The 13,276-nt window shown below is 44.3% G+C and overlaps 1 protein-coding gene across 4 annotated transcripts in view; it reads right to left on the bottom strand.

The window, feature by feature from the left end:
- Positions 1 to 4,053: 4,053 nt before the first annotated feature.
- The window catches only part of UBOX5 (U-box domain containing 5), a 32,026-nt gene continuing 22,803 nt past the window's right edge, over positions 4,054 to 13,276 (bottom strand). For 2 of the 4 annotated variants that reach the window (XM_074992234.1, XM_074992235.1), the window contains 2 exons: positions 8,864 to 9,025; positions 4,085 to 5,064 (listed from right to left, as the gene is read on the bottom strand). In XM_074992234.1, the coding sequence (XP_074848335.1) occupies positions 4,859 to 5,064; positions 8,864 to 9,025 (368 nt within the window). In that variant the 3' untranslated portion in view covers positions 4,085 to 4,858. Of the gene's footprint in view, positions 5,065 to 8,863; positions 9,026 to 13,276 lie in introns of all 4 variants that reach the window. The other 2 variants (XM_074992236.1, XM_074992237.1) reach the window with 2 other exon arrangements.

Raw genomic sequence — 13,276 nt, 5'->3', positions numbered from 1 at the left:
AGTGCTAGTGAAGGAGAAGGGCCGCCTGGCGGTGCAGCTGGTGGTGAGAGGAGCTGCCACACTGGATGAGCCAAGAGCAGAGCAGCTGCTGGCCCGCCCTGAGGCAAAGAAGAAAGAGCTGAGCGAGACCACTGCACTGCAGCAGGAATGGGACAGGCAGGCAGGCATGGAGCTGTGCCAGGGACTCAGGGAAGACACTTCTCCCCCATCCAGCACATTTGAATATCCAGCAACCTCCCGGTGCCGGGGTGCTGGATACAAAAGAGTTTACTGGATTTGCTCAATTGCCAAGATTACAAAGAAGACAAAAGTGGTTCCCTGCTGCTGTATTTTGTTTGGATTTGACCCACATCAGAGACTCCAGCCCCACATAACATTAACAACTGAGACAGCAGCTCCCAAAGAGTTTACAATTAAGCAAGTACAGTGTAGGGAGAGGGGTTCACAGCAACGTTCCCTCTAATTCTATCTATCCATGTGCCGAATAAGTTTTGTTATATGCCACCTGTGCAGATGTGCACCACCCAGAGAAACACATGTTGCCTGCTGTAGGTGCTCCACAGCAACTGCATCTCCCCTGGGTGGCTGCCCAAGTGCTCAGCTCACAGGGAACACTGGGCTGCAGTGAAAATGACTGCAGATGAGTCGTTTAACAAGGTGCTAGTGGGAAAGATGAGTGTGACACAGGAATCGGAGTTACCCGAGGCCAAGGAACAATACAGACATTAAGGACTGTAAATTCAAATGGAAGGTTACCATCCTCTGATCACACTTTCAGTGATGTGGCTATTGCAGAGAGGCTCTGTGCCGAAATGTGCCTAAAAATGGTGCCTGCTTCCTCAGGCCTTCTGCTTGGCCGCCTTCTGGCTGATCTTTTGACTTTACTGCCAAAAGTGACTTATGTGCCCCAGAGCCAACACAGCTAAGGATGAGGGTGCTGGATTCTGTGCCTCCAATGCTCTACCCCACTCCTCACACGTACAGCCTGGCACAGCTGTGTAAGCTGACAGGGATGGAGGGACAGGATTTGAGGACTATGCACTTGCAGAAATACAATTAAGAACGTCCTTGAACCTGCTGAAATCATCAGTCGTGGTGCTCTGGGATGAGGAAAAATCTCAACTTGACTCAGTTCCCAGGCTGAGTTCTCTGAGCTGCCAGGTGGGAGTAAAAAGGCCACCATCATCTTATTTATTAACTGACCTCAGTGAGAAACAATGAATACAGCAGCTCACCATGTCATGGGGAGCATCATTTTCTGAGCCGAGTCCCATTTACACATGCTTCATGAATGCAGTCTGGTTCAACAGGCAGAGCCTGGAAAGTGGGAGTGGGAGGTCCAGACTTCCAGGTTCCTTTCCCAGATCTGCCAATAATTCAGTTAGACTTTGGAGAAGTCCCATAGAACCCTAATGTTTCGATAAAGCTCCATGGGTTCTTTTGGTCAAAAGCACAGAGAGCCTTGGTGTGTTGGTCTCCTCTTAAAACCAAATCAAACCATCACATGCCCATTGCTTTGCTGGGAAGCAGGTCCTGAGCTGACCTGAAAGGGAAAGCCCCACTGATTAAAACACAACAGTCATCCCTTCCTGCAGCATGCAGGGGTGTTGCTTCAGGGCTGCAGCGCCTCCTGCTGGTCACACCAGGAATTAGCTCTGTCCATCAGAGCGCATCACCTCCTGGCTGGTGCCTCGCCCCGTGTTGTGCTGCAGTCTCCATCTTCCGGTGCTGGACCCTGCATCACTCCCTGGACCTTTGTGTTCTTTTCAGGACAGGACGCTGCCCTCTGGCAGTGCCTGGCATACGGTTCTCATGTGCTTCTAGTGGTATCAGCAGTCCTCACATCTGCCTGAGCAGCCAACGACAGCCCCAGACTCCAACCCTTTGCCTCAGGGGTAAGTCACACTCTGTATGAGCCGTGCTCCACTGTAGCCAGGTGTGATGCGAGGGGGTGTGGGAGATCCAGGCCCACCCACTACTCTGGGTCCAGGGAGCTTCTGGCAGCAGCCTCGTCTTGCCCTTCTTCACTCTCCTTGACTGCTCTTGTTCCCTGGGAGCCACTTCTCCATCACCCTTGCACCTTGTGGGCCCTGGTATTGACACTCACAGCCTGGCAGATATTATGGAGCAGCTTCTCTCCAGCTCCCCTGAGCCTGTAAAGCACTGCTCCACCTAAGGTGCTTCTTCCCAGGAACCAGTCCCTCCCCTGGGCTGGTCATGACTCACTTGCTCTCTCCTCTGATGGAGCAGTAACTTATAAACAGGGCTGCCCCAGCAAGTGCCCCTTTGATTGGCTCCCTAGAAGCCTCTCTCTCATTGGCTGTGTCTGCACAGGCTTCCTTTGCACTACTTTTAACCCCTCCTTTGTCACATGGGGCACTCATTGCACTATACAGCACTTAAAGCTTACCTAAAGGTCTCTCATCCAAAGCCTGGGCTTCCCAAGCATGGCACCTAGATATCAGTGGGTAACAAACAGGGGGTAGGGAAGAGTTCATGGGATCAGATCACCAGCCGGTCAGCTGTAGAGAGAAGTCAGACTCTATTCCCAGACCCAGCCACGCGCACAATTTGTGTAAAGAGATGGAAAACCTCCTTTGGCAAAGTAAAGAGCAGGTGTGACTATCTCTGAAAGAAATCCCCTTCTTGGGACCTGAGCTATTGGAAAACCTTGAAGGTTGGGCTGGTGCCTAATCTTATTAATGGCACAGAAACAGGAGATATTGAGAGCGTGCAAAGATATTTCCCATTTCCAGCAGGAAAATAGAAGAGACACTCCCTGGTCCTGGAAACATAGGCCTGCCCTGGAATATGCACACCTGGCACCTCTGTACCAGCAAATAATATTCAGTTATTGCTCTTCATTTCAGAAGGCTATTGAGTACATGATGCATGGGCCCAGGGCAGCAGGTGCTTCAGATTCCTGTGCTCCTTCGGGGAAATCCTTGGGTATGTGAACAAGCAGGGAAATAGGAACCAAGATCCAAATGAGCAGTCCCTGGGCCAGGATCCTGAGAGAGGGGCCCCTAACAAAGTGTGTGTGTGGGGAGGGGCTAGGAGCAGCTAAGTGGATTTGGGGGTCGGTTTGCTCTCAGAGAAGCAGGAACCACCCTCATCTCTTCATGGAAAGAGACTGGGGACAGACCCCACTCAGTGGACACGTTCTTTCAGCTGGCAAACCTGCTCCTGTGCCTTCTTGCCATTTCAAGGCAACATCTTGCTCCTGCAGTGAGTCACCATGTGGGTGCAGGGGGTTGCCCACCAGAGTTCATGCCTTGGATGATATCCATACAGCGCTTCAGGGAAAGTACAGGAACATGCTCAGTGGGCTTCATCTTTTGCAGACAGAACTGCGAACTTCTACTAATTTTGTCTGATGATTAAAATGAGCAATTTTAAAATGACATTCTACTTTAACATTGCTTTGCTGTTTGGTCTTCGGTGATGTAATTTAAGTGAAAATCCAGGATTATAAATGAAATGCCAGGTACCGATTACCAAGTATCTGTAAATTAATTTTCATGTGTTTAGGTTTAGGAAATGCTGAATAGCTACTGAAACTTTTATGTATTGTCGTTGAAATGAATTATGGCAGAGTTCTGTATTAATATGCCTAGTAAGTACTGTATTTGTCAAAAAATAGTTCCTGATTTTTTTTTTGTCTGTATTGTTACAGACATCTGTTGACAGCTATTTTGAAACAAACTACTGAAACTGAAACTGGTGTGAGTGTGTTATATGCAAAGTTTTATCGCATAAATTATTATATGCAGAATTTTATTGTATTTACACAGAATTTTGATGCTGAATTCCCTCAGGAGTAATATTAACTAAACCCTTTAATAGCTACTTGTTCCAACACATTCAGGGTAACCCACTGTCAGTGGCAATCTGGGTAATTTTCCCGAGTGCCTTTTCTCAGCAGATATCTGCAAGAAACCATAGATTCACACATTTGAATTTCAATTTGTAAAGTCTAGATCGACTGCAGAGTAAGATATTGTGATTCCTCCTGATCCCCCTTGAAAATATATGGCTCCAAAGAGAATACTCCTTTGTATTGTCTTGGGTTTTTCCTTCAGTTTTAGACTGAGGTCTGAAAAGAAACTCACTAGGCGAGATCATTAGGAAGACTCACAAAGAGACCCATTACAAGACAGAAGAAAGAAAGTAACTGACTTTAACCATAATTTTATTAAGGCTTACATGTCTACCAGCCAGACGGGAGCTGGTTCTGTCACATGACAAACAGAGTGACACTTGTGTAATGCAATGGCTTTTCTAGTTTGAATGAGCAGAATGAGATCGTCAGTGTTACTTATGTACTAACTCCAGCCGCTCTCCCTGTTAATTAATAATCTTCAGAGCAGGTGACCTGTGTGCTCTTAGCACTGCTGGGAAATTGCAGGGAGAGGGGGCAGTAAAGAGACATCAGATAGCTTGCATGGATTCAATCACAAGGACTTCACATGGCCCAGGATTGAACAGCTGCGTGTTAGATACTGAAATGGTTTTAAATGACAGGGAAGCTAAACTCACAGTTCAAAAGGCACCTATGCTAACCACTGAGCCATTGGAATGCTGGAGCGAAGGTGCATGACTGGATGGACGTCAGTTTCACATGACTACATTTTCCTTGTTAAAGAAGCGTATGGCTTTATTATCCTCGTAACGCTTTGCTCTGGGGCGATGCTCTAACCTCCCTGCTACTTTAAGCAGAAGACGACACAGTCCTCTCCAGCGAGCTCATTAATGGACTGTGTCCTTGTACTATTCAGTACAGGCAAGGAGAACAGCAGTGGCTCCAGCTCGCTTTGGGGCCTTGCAGCCAGCCATTTCGAGAGCCGCAGGCAAGAAGTTAAAAGTGGACCCTCAGCACATCATGAGCGGAGACTGACCTTTTACAATTCATGCACAGTATCGACAAAGACTTCTGCTTCTCAGCTAAGCAAGGACGACACAAGAGGTGGCCGCATGGAAGCTGGTAAACGGGCTCCGTTTTGAAATAAGATGAAAATGTTCTATTACAGGAAGCGCATCCTTGAACTGGGCTGGTATTGTGCTCTGGAGAGTTGAGAGAAGAAAGTTTTGTTAATGTTCATGCAAATCAGAGGATACTACAGCAACCTTGGCCAAATGGTACTTATTCCATACTGGAAACTCGGGCACAAGAGATTACATGCAAGCTACAAACCCAGTTTTGAGAGGTAAGGTTCATCTACAAGAAGCTAGAGCTGTGCACGTTATCTTGGGCACAGGCCCCGTTTTCCTCATAACAAGCTACCATGTCAAAACTCCAAACACATTTCTCTTGGGCTGTGTCTATAAGAGTCCCCTCCTTTTGGAAGGGGCATGTTAATGAGAAGAAGAAAGAAAAGAAGAAGAAAAGATCAATAAGAAGTGGATTACCCAGGAGACACTGAAGTTGGTTCAAGAGACGATAGCATTGAAGATCAGAAGAGATGTCTCTGAGACGGAACAACAGCTAAATAGGGTGAAATGCAACGAGGTAAGGAAAGCAGCCAGAGGGGATAAGGAGAAATGGTTAGAGGAGCAATGTGAAGAAGACAGAGAGGTATTACGGCAAATGTAAGACAGGGAGATGTATAAGACAATTAGGAATATTAATAGGAAAGGGCAACCAAAGCAGATGGCAATCAAAGATGAGAAAGAAGTGCTCATGAACAGGGAGAAGATCGTGCAGCGACAGATGAGATATTGCACCAACCTATACAGAGCACACTTGGACCCGAGCGTCTCAGAGAGACTGACTGAAGAACTGAAAGATATGTACACCAACCATCGAGATCGAGACCGATATTTTGAAGGAGGAAGTAGAAAAAGCAGTGAAACGAATAAAGAACAAGAGCCCTGGAAATAAGATCACAGGAGAGATGATCAAATACAGCAGAGAAAGCATGATTCAGGAAATACACCAACTATGTAATATAGCATGGAAAGAAGGGAAGGCCCCTAAGGAATGGACAAGATCTGTGCTAGTGACAATACCCAAGAAAGGAAGTCCATTGGAGTGCAAGAACTACAGAACGATTGCCCAAAAGAGTCATCTAGGTAAGGTGCTGATGATGATACCGACAGAGACTAAGATGGCAGAAAGAAGAACATACAGCAGATGAGCAAGTGGGGTTCAGAAAAGATAGAAGTACCATACAGCAGATATTGGCACTAAGACTGATAGCAAAAAAAGCTTGACAAAAGAACAAGAATGTACATCAAAACAAAAAAGCAGTCAAGTAGCACTTTAAAGACTAGCTACTTGACTGCTTTTTGTTTTGATAGCGTATAGACTAGCACGGCTTCCTCTGTTACTATTCAAGAATACATATGTGTGCTTCGTCGATTTTCAAAAGGCATTTGACAATATAGATAAGAAAGTGACTTGGGGGGTGTTGGAGTCATATGGAGTGGATAGCAGACTGATATGGTTGTTGAAGGATATCAATGACAATACGGAGGTAGTGGTGAGAACATGTGAGGAGTTGGGACGTTGGTTTAAAACAAGTAGAGGTATGAGACAAGTAGATCCAATATCACCAAGTATCTTCATCGCACATCCAGAGGGAGCGATGGACAAGATCAAGAAAGAGGTAGAAGGGGTATTTGTGCACGGGAAAAGAATTAACAACTTGAGGTTTGCAGAAGATATAACTATCATGGAAGAAGAGGAGGAGATGCTAGCAAAAATGGTGCAGGTGTTAAACGAAGAAGGGAAGCGGTACAGACTGATTATGAACAATCGATAAAACAAAAACAATGGTATTTGGAGATAAGGAAATAGGAAGGAAGATCAGGGTTGATGGTATTGAACTAGAAAATGTAGAGAAGTTCACATATCTGGGGAGCAACATAACGAATGATCTAGACTGTAAGAAGGAAAAAGCGACTAGAATAGCGAAAGCAAGAGCAAGTTAGAAGGTGATGGATAAGATCTGGAAATACAAAGTGATTAGCTTAGGAATTAAGCTGAGCGTCTTGAAAACATATGTATTCAGCAGCATGTTGTATGGCTGTGAGACATGGGTGATAACAAAAGATTTGAAAAGAAAAATATTGGTGTTCAAAAAGAGTTGCTATAGAAAGATTCTGAGAACAGGATGGATGCAGAAGGTCACCAATGAGAAATTATACAGAAAGATACAGCCAAAAGAGAACCTGCTGCAGAAGGTTATAAAACAGAAGCTACAACTATTTGGACATATTTGCAGAATGAACGACAAATGAAAAATCAAGACCCTGGTATTTGGCATAATGGACGGTTCAAATAGGAGGCAGACTGCACAGAGAATGGATAGATGATATAGTAGATGGGTGCGGAGCTAGTCTACAAAAACTAAGCCACTCCACACTGGACAGGGAAAGTTGGAAGGAAATAGTGAGAGGCATCAGACACCAATGGGCGCTGAGCCCATGGTTATTGATGATGATGTTAATGAGGGAGTTCAAAAGATGCTAATGAGGTGCTTCCATAAATATGCAACACCTCATTAACATAACAGCAGCAACAGCAATTTGAAAGGGCTGCTTTCGAATCGCATACCGCCCCTGCAGCTGGGGGCCTTTTGAAACGACCCCCCCCCCCCATCTTTGAAAGCCTCTTCTTCCCAAAACAAACGAGAAGGTGCTTTCAAAGTCCTTGAGGTTGATTCGAAAGGCCCCTGGTTACATGGGTGGTGCACAGTTCAAAAGCCGCACTTCCGAATCACAGTGGCTGCCATTATGCTAATGAGGCGCTGCATATTCCTGGTAATGCCTCATTAGCATCTTTCAAACTCCCTCATTAAGATACCCCTTCCAAAAGGAGGGGACTCGTGTACACACAGCCTTGCTTCCCAGCATTACCGCTTGGGAAGACTACATCAAGGTGATTTTTACTGAAGACAAAAGAATTCTCACTTTTGTCCGAGTTAAAATCGCCCCCTTTCCAAGGGCTAGAATCTGAGTACTAAACTCAGTCCCTGTCAGACATTTGCACAAGTTTCGTACTTCACTGTATAAAGAAGTCACACATTTCCCTAATATCACTTGGCTTTCAGGCCGACAATCCCTAGGGTGGGCTCATCAGATGCCATCTCAAAGGTGGTAGCTTTAAAAAAAAAAAAAAAACACACACCTGGTGTCCAATCAGTTCTGAAACAGTAGCCACTGTAGGGGCTACTGCTAAAGTGAACGAGCCACATTATTCTAAAAACATATTTATTGTTCAAGCCAAGTAGCTTCACTCAACTGGCCAAATAGCCATATATGGCTTGCGTGTTGGACACCATGGCTTTAAAGGGTCAACTAAAAAGCTTAACAGTACAACCCACTGCTGGTAAAACCAGCTCAGGTATATGAACTTGGTGAGAGTTGCACATGGCCTGCATCCCCTCTGAAGGCATAAGCAGCTGATTTCTCATGCAGAAATTAGCTAGCAGCCTTGTTCAGCTGGTGAGGAAGGATGGTCTAGTGGTTAGAGCAGTGACCGGTGATGCAAGTTCAATTCTCTACTCTGACAGACTTCCTGCGTAATGCTGGGCAGATCAACTAGCCTCTCGGTGCCTTGGCTCCCCAGATCTACAATGGAGGTAATATGGAGGTCCTGTGCCAGGGGCTTGGTGGAACAGACTCCGAGGTACTCAGAGGGTCACTGCTAGCTAAGGCTTTTGACAAGACACTTTGGGTAGACTTACCCTTCAGGTCAAAAGAAGAGGAAAGCATGTAAAAAGCCGTTGTTGTACAATCCAGCCTGTGGGACTCAGTGTTCTTACTACAGTAATGTGAAACCTGGAGCCCACAATTGCCGTATCCTTTTCTAGGGCTTCTTCATGCTCAAAGTGAAACCCCTCGCTGCCTTGCTGCTTACCAGTTAGGGCATTTGCATTCCACGAACTGCTGCAGCCCCCCTCACTATGCAGCTGCTGCTGGCCTTTTATCAACCTAGTTGTAAAGGACGGCCTAGAGCTGAGCGCAGAGGTCAAGGCAACATCCAAACTTTCCGACAGCTTCTGTTCATGCGAGACTGGACCTGCAGAGAGAAGCATGAGCTCTAGAAATAGCCATTTCGGAGGGAATGGGCAGGAAGGCACCAAATAAATGTTGCTTCACTGCTAATTATATTATTATTATTATTATTATTATTTTTTTTTTTGGAGATATTTAAGAACAGGTTAGATAGGTGTCTATCAGGGATGGTTGAGACAGTACTTGGTCCTGCCATTGGGGCAGGGGGCTGGACTCGATGGCCTCTCGAGGTCCCTTCCAGTCCTAGTATTCTGTGATTCTATGATTAAAGGGAGGGCCGTGGCATAAGACAAAAGCCCTTTTACTTCTCCTCTAAAGCTGTGCCTTAGGGCTATCGCATGGCAGGCCAGCTGGGAATCTAGTGCACCTGCGTGCTGCACACTAACATCCCACAGTGCAGCAAAAGGACCAGGCTGAGACACAAAAAAGGACTTTTCAGCTCCAATTTTCCTTTTTACGGTGTTATGGGATGAGCAGGTTTGCAGCCAGGTGATCTTGGTTCTGACTCTGGCACTGCGAAGGACTGACCCAGATACTTTAACTCAGTGTTTCTCAACCTTTTCCTTTTTTTAAAACAGTACCCTCTAAAAATATATAAATACCTCCAGACTTCTGTCATGTGTCCCTAAGGGTATGTGTACCACCGGTTGAGAAACAGGGACCTAAAATAATCTGAGGTCTTGAAACAAAGTGCCATTCAACCTTTCCAGATTACCGTACCTTTTTCAGCAGTCATTTTGTTTTGCACCCCACCAAGTTACACCTTACTTAAAACTACTTACAAAAACATGCAAAAGCATCACAGAAGACTATTACTGAAAACTTGCTGTCTACCATATTATTGTAAACGCTCATATTGGGCATGCTATCAGCTCAAATAACCTGCATTTTACCAGTATTAAATTTTAGTTACATTTTCGGTAAGTGCAGTAGAGTGAAAGTAGCAAATACAGTATACGTTTACAGTAAACGATACTTCTGTTGTTGGTAAATAAAGTGCTCTGTATATATTTTTGTTTTTTAGTATCGAAACTGGTTTTTCTTTAGTGCAGGGGTTCTTAACCTGTGGGATGCATCTCCCCAGGGGAGGTGCAGAGGGGATACAGGGCAGGCATGAGGTGTCTCCCAGAAGATTTGTTGCAATTGCTTTCTCACTGTATAAAATTCTAAAGTTTAGAATTCTTTATAATTAATATTATTAATTAAAATTAACATTAAATGCTTATTAATTAAATATAGGGGCACTTGGGGCGAGATCGGATACTTAAGAGAATAATGTCTATTTTCACCATTAGAGCTATTTGATCGTATTCCACCAAACTGCTTTAAACTGGTTACGACAGAAACTAACATCTTGCTAACTTACATTTTGATTGGCTGATGCAACACGAGGTGATATTTCTTCCTCAAGGCTGACACTTCTAAAAAATTAGGTCAGACACAATACTGCAACTTTGTAGAATTACGGCCATCTACACACATCCGGCACCTCGATAACGTCTGTTCAAGGTCAGGCGTATCACTTTCTCTTGCATTGCACCGTATTATCATGTACTTTGCCCACACACACACTGGTTCAGTTAGCAGTCTGTCTTCGGCACGGTTAGTTGTTTTTGCGTTTAACTCTACCACAATTAATAGTTTAGTTTACATTTTTGTACCCCCTCAAGAGGATGAGAAAATGTCAAAGAAAAGGAAATACAGTGAGGATTATGGGAAATTTGGGTTCACGTGCTGTCTTGACTGTGATAGAACTGAAAAACCTCAGTGCTTTTTATGTGTAAAAGTTCTCTGTAATGGTAACATGAGGCCTGCCAAACTCCAAGAGCATTTCACAAATGTGCACCCAGGAAATTCTGAAGACTCGCTGGAGTTGCTGAAGCAAAAAGAAAGCTCAATTCCACTCATCAGGCACTTTACCCAAGTTGGGTTTTAGATCTACTCAAAAGCCACTCCTTGAGGCCTCCTACAAAGTGGCATATCTCACTGCAAACAAAAAAAAAGCCTCACACCATCAGTGAGACTCTGGTCAAGCCTTGTGCCCTTCAAATGGTCAAAGGAGTCCTCAGAAAGCAACAGAGGAAACAGATTGCTGAAATACCTCTGTCAAATGATGTCATCAGTTGTCAAATTTTGGATATGTCATCTGATATTTTGGATCAACTCATGGAGGAACTCGAGAAAGTGACCCTGCCCTTTGGACTTCAATTGGATGAAACTACCGATGAGGCTCAACACATCAACTCTTGGTTTTTGTGAGATATACCACCAAAACGTGCAATCAAAATAGAGTTTTTGTTCTGTGAACCCCTGCTGGCTACCACAAAAGCTGCTGATGCGTATCAGCTAACTTAAGAGTTCTTTTAAAAAAAAAAAATGGACTGGACTGGAAAGCAAAATTGGGCTTCATATGCACTGATGCTGCTGCTTCCATGCTAGGGAAGAAATCTGGCTTTGGAGCTTTGGTGCAGGTGGAGGCCATCCACTGTTTTCTATATCATCATGCACTGGTGTCAAAAACTCTTTCTCCAAGACTGAAATCAGCCATGGATACCGCTGTTCAAGCAGTGAACTTCAGCTGGTCTCAAGCTTTGAGCCAGACTCTTCAAAATATTCTGCCAAGAAGTTGGAGCTGCTCATGAAGTACTGTTATATCACACAGAAGTATGGTGGCTTTCACATGAAAGAGTCTTCACTCGTGTTGTGGAAGTGAGCACTGAGATAGCCATGTTTCTTCAAGAAAAGGAAAACAAACTGTGTGAAGAGTTTGAAACCCAAGGTTTCACTGTGTCGTTGGCCTATCTTGCAGACGTATTCTCACAATTAAATGACCTCAACATTTCACTTCAAGCATCAGAAGTGACTGTTCTGGATGCAAATGAGAAGACTGCTGCCTTCCAGCAAAAACTGGCTCTTTGGAAGGGACGTGTGGCACAGAACAATTATGCAAATTTTCCTACTCTGGAAAATGTTCTTCTCTCTGGGGAGGGTTTGTTAGAGACTGTCCCAGATTGAATTCAAGGCAATATTTTGAGGCGTCTGGAAAATCTCATGGACTCTTTTGATAATTACTTTAATAAAGATGAATTCAAAAATGAGGAGTGGATTTGAAACCCTTTCACCTTTAATTTGGACTTGATGGATGATGCAGAGTCCATGCAGAAGCAGAACTTCATCAATTTGCAGATCAAAGCTCTGCTGAAGCAAGGATTCTCCAAATCAAAATCTTGATGAATTTTGGTGCCCTCAAATAGCTGCCTACCCAGTGTTGGCAAAGAAAACCCTTTCAGCCTTGATGCCATTTGCTACAACCTATCTCCGTGAATCTGGATTTTCAACATTGGTCAGTGTGAAGATAAAGGCTAGAAATCACTTGGATGCCAAGCATGACATGCGCCTAGCATTGTCCAAGACTGTCCTTTGAATTTCTGTCCCTACTGATCGAAAGCAGCAACAGCCGTCTCATTAAGGTGGTCCTGAAGAACTTTATTTATTTATTTTTATATTTTTTGTGTATGTGAGGAATTGGCTAGAAATAAAATCCCTTTATCATCTTAATTATGTCTTGATTGGTTCATTGATTAATTTGGGGAAGGGCGGGAGGTGTAAACATTAAGTTCTCTTTCAGGGGAGGTGTGAGGGCAAAAAGATTAAGCACCCCTGCTTTTGTGTTATGCATTGCTAGATGTAACTCTATTATCCAGAATATTTGAATATCGAGCAACGTCCCAGTCCCAGGGCTGCTGGATATGAATGAGTTTACTGTATTAGCAAATGAATTGGAATATAAATTTTGTACTTACATTTCAAAGTAAGGCAGATGAAGCAGTAGCAACAAATCATTGTCTGAATGACTATTAGACTGTACTGACTTTACAAGTGTTTTTATGTAGCCTGTTGTAAAACTAGTTAAATATCTAGATGAGTTGATGTACCCCCTGGAAGACCTCGGTGCACCCCCAAGAGTACACATACCCCTGGTTAAGAAACACTATTCTAACCCTCTGTGCCTTGGCTTCCCTATCTGGGAAGTTGGGATGCTGAGACCTCACCAAGCTAGATGCAAGGGCTTTGAGAGCTAGAGGACAAGCCCAATACATAAGCTAAGAGAGAACTAAGGGAGTTAGGTGCCAGAATGCCATTGAAGTGTAGGCCCTGATCTTGTACATGCTAATATGACTGCTTAAAGGCTACACTTCAATGGCATTCCAGCACATAACTCCTTTGGCCCCTTTTGAAAATCCCAGTTAGTCCC

The sequence above is a fragment of the Carettochelys insculpta genome, chromosome 4, assembly GCF_033958435.1.
Source record: "Carettochelys insculpta isolate YL-2023 chromosome 4, ASM3395843v1, whole genome shotgun sequence".
Classification (NCBI taxonomy): Eukaryota; Metazoa; Chordata; order Testudines; family Carettochelyidae; genus Carettochelys; species Carettochelys insculpta.
This window is presented reverse-complemented; position numbering and strand designations above follow the sequence as displayed.